Raw genomic sequence first — 17945 nt, forward strand, 5'->3', positions numbered from 1 at the left:
CGTATGAGTAATTTGATAAAATGTGCTCTATTTTTGAATTCAAATGTTGACAGTTACATTATTTGACAGATACAGAATTATTTGGATATTTGATATTATGAATAAAATTCATTATTACAATGTTGACATTAATTGAGACAACTTGTATTAATTGAAGGTGAAATTGTATGGAAGGGTTAATCACATGTATCGATTTGAACAGTGGTGACAAATCGTGGTTACAATGTACATCGCTACATGTATAATATGTTGTGCATTTTCAAATTTGTGGATTACAGGGTAAAGTATGTTACATTTTGTTTTGATAAATTAAACTAAAATAAATATTAAAATGTTATTTAGTATATCAACAAGTAAGATTAATCGATAAAGTGTATTTTCCAAAAAGTACAGGTATTTAAGTGCGGAACACACTCGTAAACTTGGTGATTAGGATCCATAGCTCCCCCGCCCAACTGCCCGCCATTATCTTAGTATTTTTGAAATGGTCTAACCACAGGTCTCGATCCTTTGTTTAATTACAATTTCAACACGCTTTTAATGCCAGTACACTACCATTGATACAGCATAAAAAGGGTGAACATGTTGAAATTGTTATGATCGAGACCTGTGCTCAGTCCCTTTTCGAAATCCTAAAAGGTACCGGTGCAGTTGGGAGGAGGGGATCTTTTGATGATTAGTCTGCTACGTATTTTTGTTTTCCACCTGTTTAATCACAATACTGTTTGTAATGGCATTAGAACTCCTACGGTGCTCTACGCAGCTGACGTGTACAAAAGCTCAATTACTGAGGTGTACAACGTATGAATAACTGACGTTTACTTAGTCTGAATGGCTGACGTCTTCAACGACCAGTGTCTTTTTAACTGATGTGTTTCTTGACGTGTATGACGGATGAATTACTGACCTGTACAACGTCTGAATTACTGACGTATATCATGGGTGAAAAACTGACGTATACAACGTCTAAATTACTGACGTGTACCATAACTGATGTTCTATGACTGATTACTAACATGTACTAGTCTGAATTACGGGGTGTGATCAATGGCGTGTATTGTAGCTTGTTTAATTTCGTATACAACGACTATATTTCTGACGTGTACAATGTCTGAATAACTGACGTCGACAACGTCTGAATTACTGACGTGTATAACGACTGAATAAATGGAATGTATGACGTCAGAGTTACTGACAATTTTAACTGCTGAATTACTGACGTATACAACGATGGAATAACCTGCATTACTGACGTGTTCTAAACATTATTACTGACGTGTACAACCACTGAATATCAGGCTTGTTTTTTAACTGAATTATTGACTTCTACTACAGCTGAATCACTTACGTCTACAACGGCGGAATTATTTATTTGTACAACGTCTGAATTATTGACCTGTTCTGTGGTTGAATTACTTACGTGTAAATTGGCTAAATTACTGATTTGGACAACGGCTGAACTGATTTTATGTCGAAAAGGCGCGATACACGAATTTTTGACGTGTACAATACCTGAACTTTAGCTTCCAAATAACTGACGTTTACGTCGACTGAATTACTGATATGTACAACGGCTGAATTACTGATATATACAACGACTGAATTACTGATATGTACAACGACTGAATTACTGATATGGACAACGGCTGAATTACTGATATGTACAACGACTGAATTACTGATATGGACAACGGCTGAATTACTGATATGGACAACGGCTGAATTACTGATATGTACAACGGCTGAATTACTGATATGGACAACGGCTGAATTACTGATATGGACAACGGCTGAATTACTGATATGTACAACGGCTGAATTACTGATATGGACAACGGCTGAATTACTGATATGGACAACGGCTGAATTACTGATATGTACAACGGCTGAATTACTGATATGGACAACGGCTGAATTACTGATGTGTCCAATGATGAATTACTGATATGTCCAATGATGAATTACTGATATGTACAACGGCTGAATTACTGATATGTACAACGGCTGAATTACGGCCTACTCTATGACTCATTTACCGACGTGTACAAAAATACGTCTGAAATACTAGACTGTAGAACGGCTGAATGATACAGTGTGCAGTGGCTTATTTACAGACTTGACAAAGTTACCTTTAATATGTCTCGCTAGATAGGCTCAACTATCATGAAATACATAAAATAAAAAGCTCGAAAATTCAACAGAGTTGTAGCTCCGGCATGTATATGTGGTAGTTTTGTAGCTAGCAGTCTAAATTTTTTGTAACTATTGTAGTTTTGTAGCTCTGGTAAGTATATGTGATAGTTTTATATCTGCTATAGTTTTGTAGCTCATGTCTACATTTGTTGTAGATCCAGTCTATATCTGTGATAGTTCTGTGGTTCCGGACTATCACTGTACATGTATATGTGCTAGTTCTATAGCTCCGTAGTTTTGTAGCTCCGGTCTATATCTTTTGTAGTTAAAACATACTTCCTCATTTTTGATAGCGTAGCACCACTTAAACGTCCTTAATATTGAATCGTTATAATCTGGTAATAACGTTAGCATATTCTGCTAATACTTTTAAAGTGTTTACAATATAAACAGGGATTTAAGGAGAGAGAGGTTCGTAAGACAACTGTGTTCGTCCCGATAAATCAATGGGAACTTCGGGAGAGTTTGCGTAATAAGACAGACATCTCTTCCAGTTAACACTATTGACAGGAAACTGTTTTTCTGCAACAGTGCCTGCAGCTTAGATTAATAATTCAAAGAAAAGTGTTTTTGGGTATAGACTACATCTGTTTGGATATTGCTTAATTTTAGATAGAATGTTGTCTCTCAGATGCCTTTAGTAAGTACTTTCTTTTAAATTTTGTTCATTTCAGGCATATCTGTCGATTTTTTGATAATCTATTGCTCAGCTGTTCTAAGTGCTGACAATACAAAGATAGTTAGAGCTTAATATACGACAATTTTCAAACGCATAATTTTATATAGTTCAAGAAAACTGAATTTACTTTACTGTGCTCTGTGGTGTTGGCGTATTACATTTAATACACATTTCTGTGTAAATGACGTCAAAGACGTACGTTATATTGTAAATGTATCTGTATTCTAGGTAGATCATGAAATAGAATAATTAAATTCACATAAGTTAGAATTAATTTCTGGACAGAGGTTTCCTATAAAAAAAGAGGTCCCGTAAATGACCTGTAACAAACTACATGGTGTAGTAATTCCTTTTTTACACAAATCAAATACTTCCGTAGTTCCTCTTCGTTCCTTAAAATATATTTCTCAATTCATCAAACGGTATTTTACCAAAAAGAACTATAACGTTGCGATGCAAGTAATAAAACAAAACGGGACTTCAAATATCCTTGACCTTGAAACGTCATGACATCTATTTGTTTACGGACGTTGATTTCGCGCACTTTGTTTAAATACTCTCCAGATAGAAAAGAGTGCTATTAAGAAAGATGCTCCTTTTATTTTACTTTAACTATATTATTTTGTTGAATATGACATGCAACAAAAACATCTATCAGTGGTTGTAGGTGCGGATGGGGATATCCGTCTCTCGCCGGGTAATGAGCGGAAACTCAGAGCCACTTCAACAGCCAACCTCGACTGCCGGATACATTTTGTAATTTCGTCTGCGCTTGTCTTGTTGAACATGTTTTATTCAAGTGTCTAGCACCTAGTTTGTATCCGTGTTCCTGTGACAAAATAAATTGAGCAGATTTAATATTCAACGATTTACGAGACTCTCGTGAGAAAAGGCAGACAACATATCTGGAAATGATACCAGTAAAACCTATTTACAACTCTTTTCCTTTCACAGAAGTAACAGGTGACCTCTGTCCAGTATGTTTAAACCGGTCAGCGAGGAGCAACTGTCCAGTGATGGGGACTCAGATATATGTGATGAGCTGGACCGTCGACCCCCGGCCCAAGACCCCTGCTACAGGTGTAAGAAAAGGGTGTATCCTGTGGAGAGGATAGATGTTGGAGTCTTATTTCATAGGTATCTGTAATCGTTTGTTCTTAATACCAGAAGTTCTTGATGTTATAATGAATTTAACGCACTTATTCACAAGATAAAGAGCTACAGGATAAATGGTAATTTTAGAAAGTCTTCTTTTAAAGAAAATTACTTTTATACTTTTACACAAACTCTGGGTTTATCAACTTATCAAGCGTTCGTTTGGTCGGCTATACTGTAACGCCGTTTTTGCAACAGTATTAGGGACCAAACGGCGCTGAGAAGCGTCCCTGCACTAACTTGTTCTCCTCAAGTAACTGTCAATTTGACCGCATGAATCTTAGGTAAAACGAAATACATGTCTGTCAAAACGCCCCGGAGAACTAAAACCGCGTCCGGATATCGAACTTGTGACTTCTCGATTCATATTACTACCATATTTGTTTCCCATTCGGCCAGCATTTACCAAAATATACTACAGTTTTACTGCTTTAATACAGATCAATATTGAATATATAACTCATCTGTTTGCTTACCGCGAGTTCAACCACCCACCTATATAAAGTGATACTAAGTTACATCTGTTAATACAAGAATGGGTTTGTCATAAATCTAATTGAAAACTGTGCACACAGTAAATGTACGAGAATTCCATTCAACAGATCGATACTTCACGCAATAAAATCAGATCTAAGGTCTCTGCGTGCACGTATATCATAAAACGCACGTCATTCGTGCATTAAGATAATGCCTTGCATGAAAACTCGGTTAAAGGTTTAGAGCATACACAATTTTGACACGTCCCCTGTGGTAGCCGCTATAATTACGTTCAGCTTCCACAAATATTTTCACTGCGGGATTTGAGGGAACGATGCTATAATTCAGGTTCGTAATTAGTTTAGAAATGCCTGCACGAGCTGGTATTTCCAATTAGAATCAGCACACATTGTGCTAGAAACTGTTTGCTAGAGGTACGTATATTCTAACTGTTGCAGTTCCAAAATAAATTATAATCCGCCATTTATCTACATTCTGTTGAGAACCCAAAACGTATCAATGAGTTGCAAAAAAAAGTTAAAAATATCAACGGAATATCTGCTTTCCGGCTAACCAGCTGAACTACAGACAACGCAAGGTATTATACAGTGCATATTCTAAAGTGCATTATCAAAATTACATTTATGTATTCTTACCTTTAATATATCCTATGTATTGCTCCTTTAGTTCACACGACTTGTCAGTGTTACAAAAACGTAATATTTTGAGGATTGTGAAATAAATCGTTTTTTAACTCTCAAATGTTTCAGGCGCTGCTTCCGCTGCCGTGTATGTGGGCTGCAGTTGAGCTTGCGAACTTTCCACTTTGACCAGGAAAATGACCCCGACGTCTACTGTAAAAATCACGTGCCAAAGTTCGTCGGGACAATAGATGGAGAAGCCCTAGGAGTCAAGACAGCACTCAATGCACCAAAAGTCACCAAAAACAATGAAGTAAGAAGCGTCTCCTGTATAGTTGTTTTCTCTTTTTTTTTTTTTTGTTTTGAGGAAAGAAAATTTGTTCTAAGTAGGAGTACAAACGTTTTGTGAGAAGAAGTGAAGAGGGGTTTTCCTAGATTAAGTATACCAAATTAAAATATCTGTCAATAAGCCAACATATAGAACAAGCATTCACAATGATGAAACGGAATCACTTTAGAATTTCACACACAATCACCCATGATATGTAGTTTTACGATCAGAATGGATGGTTTGAAGAGTGATCCCTTGAAACGGGGAGGCCCTTTTCTTGCCGTGGATCTTCGCTGAAAGTTGAATGTCTCACAGAAGTTATATTCTGTAATTCTGCGATATTTCCTACATCTATTGCTTTAATAAATAGATGTCATGTAAGTTGTTCTCAATATATTTTTAACTGAAATGTTTTACGGTCTAATCTAGATTCGTTACCATGGACGCGACTATCGTATTTCTACGGATAGTCCTAAAGCGCCCACACAGCAACCTTTCACAAATGTCAGTAAGAAAAACCACAATATACGACTATTGTCATTCAAAATAGCATCAGTATCATTTGCCTCGTATGAGACGTGACTTGTTTCTTTAAACTGAGGTTAGATATATGATTTTTTGCCATTTAGATATGGACATTACATCGATATTTAAATGCACGAATGTTGAAAATAATATTACTTCATACATCATTAGTATAACAACTTTTAAGTGCACCTCTTACTAGTTAGAAAATTTATGCCCCTACGAAAAGGGCAGATGTTTTTATTCTTACTGTTAATATAGATTTTCTGAAGCAGCAACGAGCTTTGTGAAATCAACAACACTCTATCCTCCTAAGTGTTGTTCTTCTTCAAAGATTGCAGTATATCGTCAAAAAAAGCAAACACCTAACTACACCCTTGATATATTCAAAAGTTGCCCCAACTCAAGAACGTTAATACGTAAATTTCAAGAATACTAAGATGTTTTATATTAACAATAGAATATGCTACCTTCGAACGAACTGACATTTGCTTTCAAATTTAAAGGTCCATTACTAAGGGAAAGTGAGTTGGCAATTTTTTTCATAGCCAGTGCATAGACTTCTGCAAGACACTAAATAATGAAGATTGGCTGGTCAAAATTTACAGAAGGTCTTTGGAACTCAAAGAAATGTATTATGTTGAAATTTCAATGAATCGACAGAAAGACCCCCCAGGTCTTTTTAACTTTCTTCATACTTCATAGAAAAATAATTGTACATATACTGCGATTTATTTCGAATTTCTACATACCAACTTTCATTTTCCAATAAAATGAAATAGTTTCTGTGCTTTTTAAAAGAAATTAAGATGTTCACTTTCCTTAGTATTGGACCTTTAAGTATCAAGCCTATTCAAAATGTAAAGCGGTTTTGCATGTACCCCGTTCCTTGGAAAAAAAATGTGTAGGTACTGTAATGCTTTTACTAAAAGCTGTTGTGGTCAGATTATGCCATTAATCAAGTTAAGGCAGGGAAAAACAAGTAAAAACAAAGCGGTGCACATAATAAAAACATTACCACAATAATGATGCACGTTATTTGTACGTTATTTGTGTTCTTGTTATTTTTATTTGTTGGTACTGCTGGATATAACGCCGTTTTTCAGCAATGTTTTAGTTATATAGGCCTACTGCAGTCAGTTTCGGTTACCAGTTTTCATATATTTTAAACCAGTCTTTAACTGTTCTCCACCAGTAACTTACAACTTCATCACCCACATGAATCAGAGAAGGAAGACGGATATATTGAGACAAAAATATCTTCAGTCAGTTACTAAGGAAAACATGATACGCCTCGCACGGGGATTCGAATCAAGAACCTCATTCTTTCAAGACGTGTTTCTACTTACTAAGCGAAAAGGTAGTGAAAACAAAGAGGAAAAAGCTAATTATATGAACTTAATGTTCAAGTGTTTAGTTTCATTGAAGTTTGTAAATAATACCTGGGAGAGGAAACCAGTTATTTTTTATCTTTATACAATCGTACATCTGTATTAAACATCTGAGTACCACATTAAAAAGAAAGTTTTTGGTATATACATTATACAAGATTTTTATCTATCTTGATCAAGTACTGCAGCTGCGCCAGGCTTTAAAGACAAGATATTCCTCCAGCAGAACTCTTGAGACGTAAATAAATAGCGATATAAAAACTTGGTAAAGGTCCTTAAATCTCAAATATTTACTTCCCCCGGAGAAAGTTGCAATTATAACAGAGCAGAAAAAACATTTCTATATTTTGGTTTTCTATTTGATACACGATGTGAAGTTTAATGAATATGCAAGTTTTTGTGGTATTTCGGTACACTATTGACTTTATTGGAATTTCACTAGAAGCACGTTGGAACAGTCATTCATTAAATGATTAATTAATTGACGCCAGGTACGTTTTACAATTCAGTATTTTTGCATTTCTATTGTTTATATTCTATCCTAATTTTCATAGAATTTATTTCAAATCAATTTGGAATTTTTATTTTCTAAAGGAATAAAATGGACAAATGCTGCATACGAGGATGCGAAGCCTGGAAATTTCATCGTTTTTCCCCGTTTTTTTTTGTTTATTTTGCGTGGGGGGTGGGGGGGGATAACCTTTCGTAAATCACGCAGTATGATTTCACATAATCATATTATGTTTCATCAATACCCTATTTCTGTTGCTGTTTTTGTGAGTCATTGATACACAGGTTAATCTTTAAATAAAGGCTATTTGAAGCCCATGCCAGCATTACCCGTAAAGAGTAATTCTAAAATTGCTTTATCAGAACCAAACTTTTTCATAGGTTTGGCCGATACAGGCTTGATTTGTCATACGGAAGTGTATTGATTAGTAGCATGTCTTTATAATATTGTCCCTTGACCAGAATTAATTGATAAATGGCTCAGATTGCCTGATTATTAGTTGTAGTGTGACATTGCCCCTTGTTTTCTATTTAATCTATAAATGATTTACGGAGGAATAGCGCTAGAGGGCGCCATGACACAGTGCTTCGTTATGTTCGAAGAAGAAAAATAAATGGATCTCGGAAGCGCGGAACTACCGGGATTTTCTTGGCTTTTAAGTTAATGAATAAAGTAATTGAAAGAAATATGATCAACTTGTAAAGTGCACCGTAACTCAATTAAGAATTTTATCAAAACAAAAAATGATTTTTCTTTTATCTGTTTATATTAATGGTTTAATCCATGATAGTCAATGAGCATTATAAATGAGTCAGCAAATCGAAGCGTCTCATTCGCAGAAAGTTGGATATTTACTTAAAATGAACTTATCTTAATTTTTTCAATTGTATTTGAGCCATGCCATGGGAAAACCAACATAGTGGGTGTGCGACCAGCATGGATCCAGACCAGCCTGCGCATCCGCGCAGTCTGGTCAGGATCCATGCTGTTCGCGAACAGATTCTCCAATTCCAATAGGCTTTGAAAGCGAACAGCATGGATCCTGACCAGACTGCGCGGATGCGCAGGCTGGTCTGGATCCATGCTGGTCGCAAACCCACTATGTTGGTTTTGTCATGGCGCGGCTCATATGTTTTATTGTGGCCTTTTGAATAAACTTATTGTCTTACATGCTCTCAAACTGTACCTCTTCTTTCGGAAGGAACCTTGAAATATAAATGAGAAACTTCCACAAAATCCACAAGGAAAAAACAAATACATTGCATAGCATTTATAAACTAGAGCTATCACTGCGCACGAAAAGGGAGGTCATTCTAAAATCATTCAAAAAGTGTAATACTAACTGTACTCTTCACTTCCTAGTTTTGCCATTTATCATAATTCTTTAAAGGAACTTGAAACACATTAAATATCTTTGTACTTAGTATTACTCTTTTATTCAACATACTTTTTCTTACCTCAGAGCGATAGAATGCTTTTTATAATTATGATGGTACGGATGCAAATTGTCATTGTTTCATATACATGTACTTGCCTTAAATGACCTTTCAAAATCAAACGTTTGTAATGGTTCAATGGTTGCTCTGAATTTGACAAAATATAAAATAATGCAAAAACTATCACTAAATCAGTTCTTGGAGAATTTCAGCTCTTTAACAGTAATTTGTCGACAGATTTAATAGGCTACTTTATGCTGATTAGCACACCTTAAGTTCACCATGAATAAATCATTAACCCTTACCCTGCTAAATTTCTATAATGAACTTGTCCTTCTTCCAATTTGGACATTACCATTAACTGTTAAAAGGGGTGTTTACCAAAAATAGACTGGCTGAATGGCAAACAGTGACTGCACGGATGTGCAGGCTGATCATGATCTACACTGGTCGCAAAGACAGAATCAGCCGTGTCCAGCATGGTAAGGGTTAACTTCATATTCACTTTTTTTCTCATTACACTCACCATCTTTTTAAAGATAACTTGTGTTATTTTCAGTTTCGCGGTAGCGTGTACAATCCAGCATGGCAGTTCAACTCCTCCGGTGTCCTGGATATTTCACACCATCGTGAAAAGAACTCAAGAACCTCTCTCGGAACTTATCAGGTAAGCTGGAAAGCGATGAGTAATGCTTAATTCCGACTTTTCGTGCAAATTTAAAACTGCGAATTGTTGAAGATCGAAACGTTTCTTGAAAAGCTGGTATTAAGCACTAAAATTCTGTTTTGTCCAAAACTTGATTGCGGAAAGTAACCTTGATTTCCAATAATTCAAATCTTGTCAGGTCTTAATGAAAAAATAATATAATGATTGTCTCGAATCCGTGGAGAAAAAAAATACTAACATAATTATTCTGTTTTGCCTTCAGCAAGTTTTCTGTGAAAGTTAATTACAGCGACGCTATCTCCCTATGAAAGTCTCATACCGATAACTGACTGTTCGATTATTTTACCAATTTACATAATCCGTTTAGCAAAGATAAAAAGATAATATACACGTAAGCAGAACGAGCGGCAAAGTTAATGTTTTCAGCTGTATCGCTGTTTTAGAAACTATAAGAAAAACGAAATAGGAATTTCAATACCAAATTGTCGAGAAACTCCTTTTCAGTGATTTGTTTGTCGTATATATTTGCCATGTTTATGTGTTTGATAGAACTACTCCTTAAAACAGACCCTTTTTAATTACTGCGTTTTTCAGGATTTCGAAAAATCGGGCGTTTACGCCGCACAGTCACAGCTAGAAGAACGTCAGAAACTGGAAGAAGATGAGTTGTACGCAACCTTAAAAACGGAGAAACAGAAAAAATTAGAGAGGATAGAGAAGGAACTAGAAATAGAGAAAGAAAGATCAGTGAGGGAGATGATAGATGGCTTTGAACAACTGAAGAAATACAAGGACCAAGAAACTCTAGAGTTAGAGAAAAGGAAATTAGAATCTCACTACAGGTACACCTAATGTTACAATCTTTCCGATGAAAATTGATGCAATTGTTTTTTTCGTTCGGTGTGCACAGTTGTTTCGGCTCGATTGATCAGATTGTTTAGCCTATTTTAAACTCATTAGAGTTGGTTCCATTGAAAAACTAGTGTTTAAACCGGCGGAGCTCAAACTCGAAATTTCTGGTTTGGGTTCTTCTTCACTTACTGCTCTTCTTGACTACTTGTTCGACTCGAGCTTTTGTTATAGTTTAAATGAGCCGTGCCATGGGAAAACCAACATAGTGGGTGTGCGACCAGCATGGATCCAGACCAGCCTGCGCATCCGCGCAGTCTGGTCAGGATCCATGCTGTTCGCTAACAGTTTCTCTAATTCCAATAGGCTTTAAAAGCGAACAGCATGGAGCCTGACCAGACTGCGCGGATGCGCAGGCTGGTCTGGATCCATGCTGGTCGCACACCCACTATGTTGGTTTTCCCATGGCACGGCTCAAATAAACATTGTTCAGCACTAAAAATAGGCAATACTCTACAGTGTCATACAAAAATATTTTTACAAAATTTAATAATGTCTTCAGTTCTATATGCTTTGCTTAATTAGTCAGTGATATTTATGAAAATTAGATAATTAGTGGAACTTTAAGAGTGAAAGATATTTTGATTTTGCATGTTTTCTTTATTTTTTTAATGTTTTGCGACCGTTTTAACCAAATTACTCATTTTGTTGTTCCGTAACTTCACTGAAAAAAAATCAAGTGTATTTAAACGGAAATACGCCACCATTGCATTTCAGTAGTTCACTAAGAAATATGTTACTAATAACAGTGTGTATTGACCGATTAATTCCAACTGCAGGAAAAAGAAAGAAGAGAGGATTCGAAAGTTGATGGAAAGACTGAGCGCCGATGCGAAGGAAAGCGTATCAAAAATGATAGAAAAGCACAGTCAGGAAATGTTGGTGATGATAGCCAAGCGTCTGTCTGAAGTAAATGTGAGTATCATTCAATAGACCTTCAAGCAGACTTTCAGCATTTAAATAAAATGCTTTCCGTTTCGGCAGATAGAGTACTGAAAATCAAGGGAGACAATACTTGATGCAACAGAATGTGTAGTAGTCTTTCACGGGGCCTCCCATATCACTTGTCCCTCGTCGATGTGGGTTCGAGCCTCACTCGGAGCATTGAATTCTTCGTGTGCGGAAGCCATCCAGCTGGCTTACGGAAAGTCGATGGTTCTACCCAAGCGCCCGCTCGTGATGAAATAATGTACATACAGCTACCGTCTACTGGACCAGCAGAATTAGATATGAGCCGTGCCATGAGAAAACCAACATAGTGGGTTTGCGACCAGCATGGATCCAGACCAGCCTGCGCATCCGCGCAGTCTGGTCAGGCTCCATGCTGTTCGCTTTTAAAGCCTATTGGAATTGGAGAAACTGTTAGCGAACAGCATGGATCCTGACCAGACTGCGCGGATGCGCAGGCTGGTCTGGATCTATGCTGGTCGCAAGCCCACTATATTGGTTTTCTCATGGCACGGCTCAATTATGTTTTCGAGTATGAAAGAAGCTGTGATGACGTTCTAAATGCAACAATCTGAGACTTTTTAACATAACATAAACTTGGTTAAAGATTGTTTTGTCGTTAAAAAATTGCAGGTAGAAGCACTTAGATTTGGCTCTGTCTGTACATCTGTCCGTCCGTCCGATTGTCCGTCCATCTGTTGGTGTAATTGCAAGGGAAGTAAACTAATACACATCTAAGCATGTATGTAATTGCTTGAGCTAAGAGTTGTCATTCTTTGCAAAGAAATTATTGATATAAATAAAATGTTCATAGAATTGACATTTCAGATTGGTAGAACGTAGAAATCAGCATCTAGACTTTATCTAATGTGTTTTGTTCTTTTAAATTTTATGGTTTTAACAGCACACTTCACTTTTACCATTAAATCGACATTATTAAAGTTATTTGAAAACTAGAAAAACTCCTACTGCCATCCTCGGAGACCTTCAGAAATATGTATGATCACATGGTTAATTTCTGTCAGTGTTCATTAAGAATTGTGACTAGCTTACATCTCTGTTGCAGACGATGGAAGTTGTTCACGAGTCAGAAGAGTTGTTGATCAAGGACACAGAGAGAAAGGTCGCTGAACTAACTCAACCCCCACCCATCTGTCCCCCGGAAGTTAAGAGGTCACAGATGTTCAAAAGTCCAAAGGAGTTCGAGAGAATCGATAACCATGTTTTTGATGTAAGGAGTTATTTTTAACAGATATAATCTGTTGTTCAACTGACATTTTTACTTCACTCTAGGAAAATGTATGATTTTATGCATTTAATATAATAACTTAATGTTCAAACTTTATATTCACGTATGTATGTAACTTCATCCTATTTCGGTCTGTTTTAGTCCTCTGCCACCGCCGCAAACACAATGAATACCTAAAATATTTTTATCCATTGGAGAATAAAATAGAAAAAATGGGGTTTCATTGCATTCAAGAGGTAACTGCCATATATTAACAAATTTTGAAAGGAAATTATTGGCTGATTCGAATAAGAGATGCACATGGAAAATACTATATACTGTGCAATTTTCTCAGTTCAATGCACCTCATGCAAAGTTGATATTTTTCTTTATCTGATAGATTTTTGTCCAAAAACATGGTTTCTTTTAATTGTTTCAGACAATCAGTTTACTTTCGGACAATACAAAAATTGAGTAAAAAATTGAATGAAATAAGTATAACTAAATAACGTCCTGAAAGAGTTGATCCTGTTGAAAAACAGCTTGTAAGTGTTGTTTTGTTTTGTTTTCAGATTGCCAAAATAGAATATCTGACATTTACTGACCTAGTCAAGGATCTGATAAAGGATTGTGAAACCGACTTGGAAAAAGCACGGTACGATTAGAATGCTATAATTTAGAAGGAAATCGAATAATTCTACATATAAAGTGCATGGTTTCATTGACCATTTTGAATAATATATTGCCTTTGAATTAAGCACAAACACGCATTGTACACTTTTTGTGAACTATTTTCATGGCAAAGTTGATAAAGAACAACGTTCAGTAATTGGTAAATACAAAATGTAACTGATTTTCGTATATTTCGTACAGTGTGTTTTGGACATTAGCGTTTAAACACTTGTTACGACTATGGCTTTTTATTTTAAAGAATTCCATTAGCTGTAATAAGACACTTGCATTTTTAGCTCGACTATACGAAGTATATGGAGAGCTATCCTACTCAACCCGGCGTCGGCGTCCTTCCGCGTCCCCACCTTGGTTAAAGTTTTTATTACACTTTCTCTTTTTTCTTTATCTCTGTAATTACTTGATGAATTTGTTTCAAACTTAAAATAGTTATTCTTCATCATCACCTACATCATATGGCACAAGGGTTATAACTCTCACAGCAATATTTCATGAATTATCCCCCCTTTTTACTTAGAATTTCAGGTTAAAGTTTTGATGCACTTTCACTCTATCTTAATTATTACTAAATGGATTTGATTCAAACTTAAAATAATTGTTCAACATCATCTCCCTCATCATATGAAAGAAAGTCCATAACTCTGGTACCAATATTTGATGAATTATCTCCCCTTTTTACTTAGAATTTCTGGTTAAAGTTTTGGTGCACTTTCACGCTATCTCTGTTATTACTAAATGGATTTGATTCAAACTTGTAATATTTGTTCCACCTTATCACCCACATCATATGACACAAGATGCATCACTCTTGCACCAATGTTTCATGAATTATCCCCCTTTTACTTAGAATTTAAGGTTAATTTTGATGCATTTTCACTATATCTCAGTTTATCTCAGTTACTACTGAATGGATTTGATTCAAACTTAAAAATTGTTCCACATCATATGACACAAGATGCATCAATCTTGCACCAATATTTCATGAATTATGCCCCCTTTTTGCTTAGAATTATCCTTATTTAATGTTTTACTTTATCTCTCTTATATCTCAGTTACTACTAAATGGATTTGATTCAAACTTAAAACAATTGTTCAGCATCATCACTCACATCATATGGCACAAGGTCCATAACTCTTGCCACTTTTCATGAATTATGCCCCTTTTACTTAGAATTTAAGGTTAATTTTAATGCATTTTCACTATATCTCAGTTACTACTGAATGGATTTGATTCAAACTTAAAAATTGTTCCACATCATATGACACAAGATGCATCAATCTTGCACCAATTTTTCATGAATTATGCCCCCTTTTTGCTTAGAATTATCCTTATTTAATGTTTTACTTTATCTCTCTTATCACTTAATACTTTTGACACAGATTCAAGTTGTTGTCAAATATCTTCATCCACACTGGAGTCATTAAACACTCCAGTGACAGTTCCAGCCTCCTACGATGTGCCCAGTTTCACTATCCAGCATCGAAATAGTCGAGCACGCTGTCTCCTGTGACAGCTCATGTTAATAATATGACTAGAAACATTCCTAGCTTATGAAGACATTTTTATGAAAAACACATTTTAAGAACAGTGAAAAGTATATGTACCTGCTGAAATATAAAGTCCCGATTTTATCAAAAATGTTGTGTTTTAATTTACAGAGCAATATTTCGATGGATCACGTGGACGGATTTGAACCAGCTGGACGTGGACGAGTCAGTAAACCCAGAGTCTCCTATGGGCTTGCTCAGGGGTATCAAATATGGCACCGAGAGCTACCACGATCTTTTCAAACGGCTTTGCAGGTTTAAAACTTTGCATTTTGATTTGATTTTGTACAAGTCCCAGCCAGTTCGCTTCACTCAAGCCAGCACACGCCTGTCACGTTTACAAGCGGCAAGAAAAACAAGCAAATTTCTTATGTTAGGGTTGTTCATATGAGACAGCGGCATCTTTATGTAGTGTATTTCTACCTTTACTAGTAACCATAAAAGCCCAGTTTATTCCAATTGATGTCTCGAAAATATATGGTTTTACACTTTGTCTATTTCACGGGTCCGGCGCACATCGGCGTACACAAGCCATTTCCGGGAAGCCAAACAAATAAATGGGTGGTTGCCGGCGGTGAAACGGCGTACAACGGATTGACCAAAATATTACACTGAATATAAAATGCTAAGTTGCATAGCATTGTAATTATAATTTCGCACGAGGTTCATCCGGAAAATCGTGCGTGTTAAACTTTTTGTTTGGTTTAACATCACACCGATATAATTATTTTAAAGTTATATGGCGACCTTCCAGCTTTTGATGGTGGTGCCCCTCGGACATTACTAGTATTTCATCACCGGCGGGCACCTGGGTAAAACCACCGGTCTTCCGTAAGCCAGTGAGGTTTAGTGTTTAACTGTCAATGAATTCCTTACGAGGATTTGGCTTACAAGTATCTTCTTTCAGGGGCATATAGGCATCAAGTTATTGTTATATTTGGCGTTGCTTGGGTCAATACAGTTTTCGAGGTGTCCATTTTTTGTAAGCTATTCAGTTGTAAACAGATGCATTCCAATAACACATTTTTATCTGTTTCAGTTATGCTGGTCTGTACTGTGAAGTTATTCAAGGTTATTCAAAAGGTGCTGGGTATAGACCGGGCATGCGCATTGAGGGCAACAAGTTCCGTAACTCTTGGACGGCGGTCTATATCACAGGTTCTTGGTGCTTTATAAACTGTAACTGGGGTGCAAGACATGTGAAAGGTCACCAGGTCAAAAGACAAGGTCACGGTGAAGACATGCAGAAATTCTTCTACAAGTGTGATGAGTTCTATTTCGTCACAGATCCGGAAGACCATATTTATCAACATTACCCGGATGATCCAAAATGGCAGCTGCTTGAATGTCCCATAACTCTTACAGAATTTATCACACTTCCGGTTGTGAAATCGCCATTTTTTAACTATGGCTTAAGATTTTCCGTTCATTACGACTGCATACAATATACACAAAATGGAATTGTGGTTCTGCAGTTAAAGATTCCAAATCTTCTTGGATTCGGATACACGTTTGAAGCCAAGGACAAAACAATAAGTTCTTCCAGGTTGGAAGGGCGAGTAATGCTAAGGATTGTGGGCCATAATGCAATATTTACTGTGGCGCCACCTAAGTCTGGCAGATATTTCTTTACAATTTACGCGAAGGATGATTGGAATTCAGAATCTCTGCAGAGTGCGTGTGCCTTCAGAATCAAATGTGTAGAAAATCGTGATGCAATCAAAAGCCCTTTCCCAAAAGTGCCATTTTTTGGGCCGACCCCAGCCATGAGTCAGTGTGGGGTAGTGCCCGAAACACATATCGACCCTTTAATTCATTATAGTCACGAGGATGTGTGCTGTACTTTCAAACTTCAAAATAAAGATGTAAAACTCAGCTATACTTTCAAGTACTATGGACCTTGGGATAATGAAATACCAGATTTTCAGAGATACGTATTTATAAAGCACCGCGATGACAATAGCGTGACATATCAGATACGTTGTCCGCTGCAGGGGAAATATGTGCTCTCAATTCTTGGCGAAAATAGTCCATGTGCGGAGGACGGTTCCATTTCTTATGATTGCTTATTCCGGTACCTGATAGAATGTCGGCAACCAGGCAAAGACAAGCGCCCTCTACCGAGAGCGTGCCACAGATGGCTTCACGGCACACTGTTGGAGCCAAACTGTGGAGACATTCCAGTTGACAGGCACGTGACATTCCGCGTGCGGGCACCGCTAGCCAATGACGTAGCTCTGTTAATTGGTGACGTTTGGTTTCATTTCAAAGACATTCATGATGGTATATGGGAAGGTGCAGTGACAACGGGAAAATCTCCGTGTAAAGCTAAATTGTACGCAAAACTGGACAAAGAGCGGTCCAGATTTTCACCTCTTATCGAATTTCAGGTGAGGTGAAAATATAGCAATGTTATGGACATACTTGTTAATCGTATATAATGATAACAAAAACAACGACGGTCAGAGAAAGATATCGCCAAAATCATGTTTTATCACATTTATGATTAAAAATGATGTATGTAATGGGTATTTTCTGTAATCAAAATATGTACGCTCAGTTAAATGCGTATAATAATAAAAAAAACAAGTTTATATGTTTCATTTATGGTTGTTG

At 36.6% G+C, this 17945-nt stretch overlaps 1 protein-coding gene and 1 long non-coding RNA gene across 4 annotated transcripts; one reads left to right on the forward strand and one right to left on the reverse strand.

Moving 5' to 3' along the window:
• Position 1: 1 nt before the first annotated feature.
• On the forward strand, positions 2–17923 carry LOC123535501 (hillarin-like). Of its 3 annotated transcripts, none has more exons than XM_045318217.2 (10): positions 2–284; positions 3827–4009; positions 5275–5458; positions 9899–10006; positions 10601–10848; positions 11695–11830; positions 12930–13094; positions 13664–13746; positions 15441–15584; positions 16369–17923. In XM_045318217.2, exons 2-10 carry the CDS (start codon positions 3852–3854, stop codon positions 17726–17728), a joined length of 2586 nt encoding a protein of 861 aa, XP_045174152.1. In that variant the 5' UTR covers positions 2–284; positions 3827–3851; the 3' UTR covers positions 17729–17923. The 3 variants fall into 3 exon arrangements, with proteins under 3 accessions (XP_045174152.1, XP_045174151.1, XP_045174153.1); XM_045318216.2 differs by having other exon boundaries at positions 2–279; XM_045318218.2 differs by lacking the exon at positions 2–284 and adding an exon at positions 2349–2833.
• Positions 3453–5300, reverse strand: LOC123535503 (uncharacterized). Its single transcript, XR_006683228.2, has 2 exons — positions 5161–5300; positions 3453–3701 (listed from the first exon to the last, which is right to left on the reverse strand). It is a non-coding gene; the product is annotated as an uncharacterized LOC123535503 (long non-coding RNA).
• Positions 17924–17945: the final 22 nt, after the last annotated feature.

Source organism: Mercenaria mercenaria, chromosome 12 (genome assembly GCF_021730395.1).
Source record: "Mercenaria mercenaria strain notata chromosome 12, MADL_Memer_1, whole genome shotgun sequence".
In the NCBI taxonomy this organism is placed as follows: domain Eukaryota; kingdom Metazoa; phylum Mollusca; class Bivalvia; order Venerida; family Veneridae; genus Mercenaria; species Mercenaria mercenaria.

Coding starts and splice junctions, on each gene's coding strand:
- LOC123535501 (XM_045318217.2), top strand. CDS start 3,852: ATGTTTAAACCGGTCAGCGAGGAGCAACTGTCCAGTGATGGGGACTCA. Junction 4,010..5,274: donor GTTGGAGTCTTATTTCATAG/GTATCTGTAATC, acceptor CAAATGTTTCAG/GCGCTGCTTCCGCTGCCGTG. Junction 5,459..9,898: donor AAGTCACCAAAAACAATGAA/GTAAGAAGCGTC, acceptor TGTTATTTTCAG/TTTCGCGGTAGCGTGTACAA.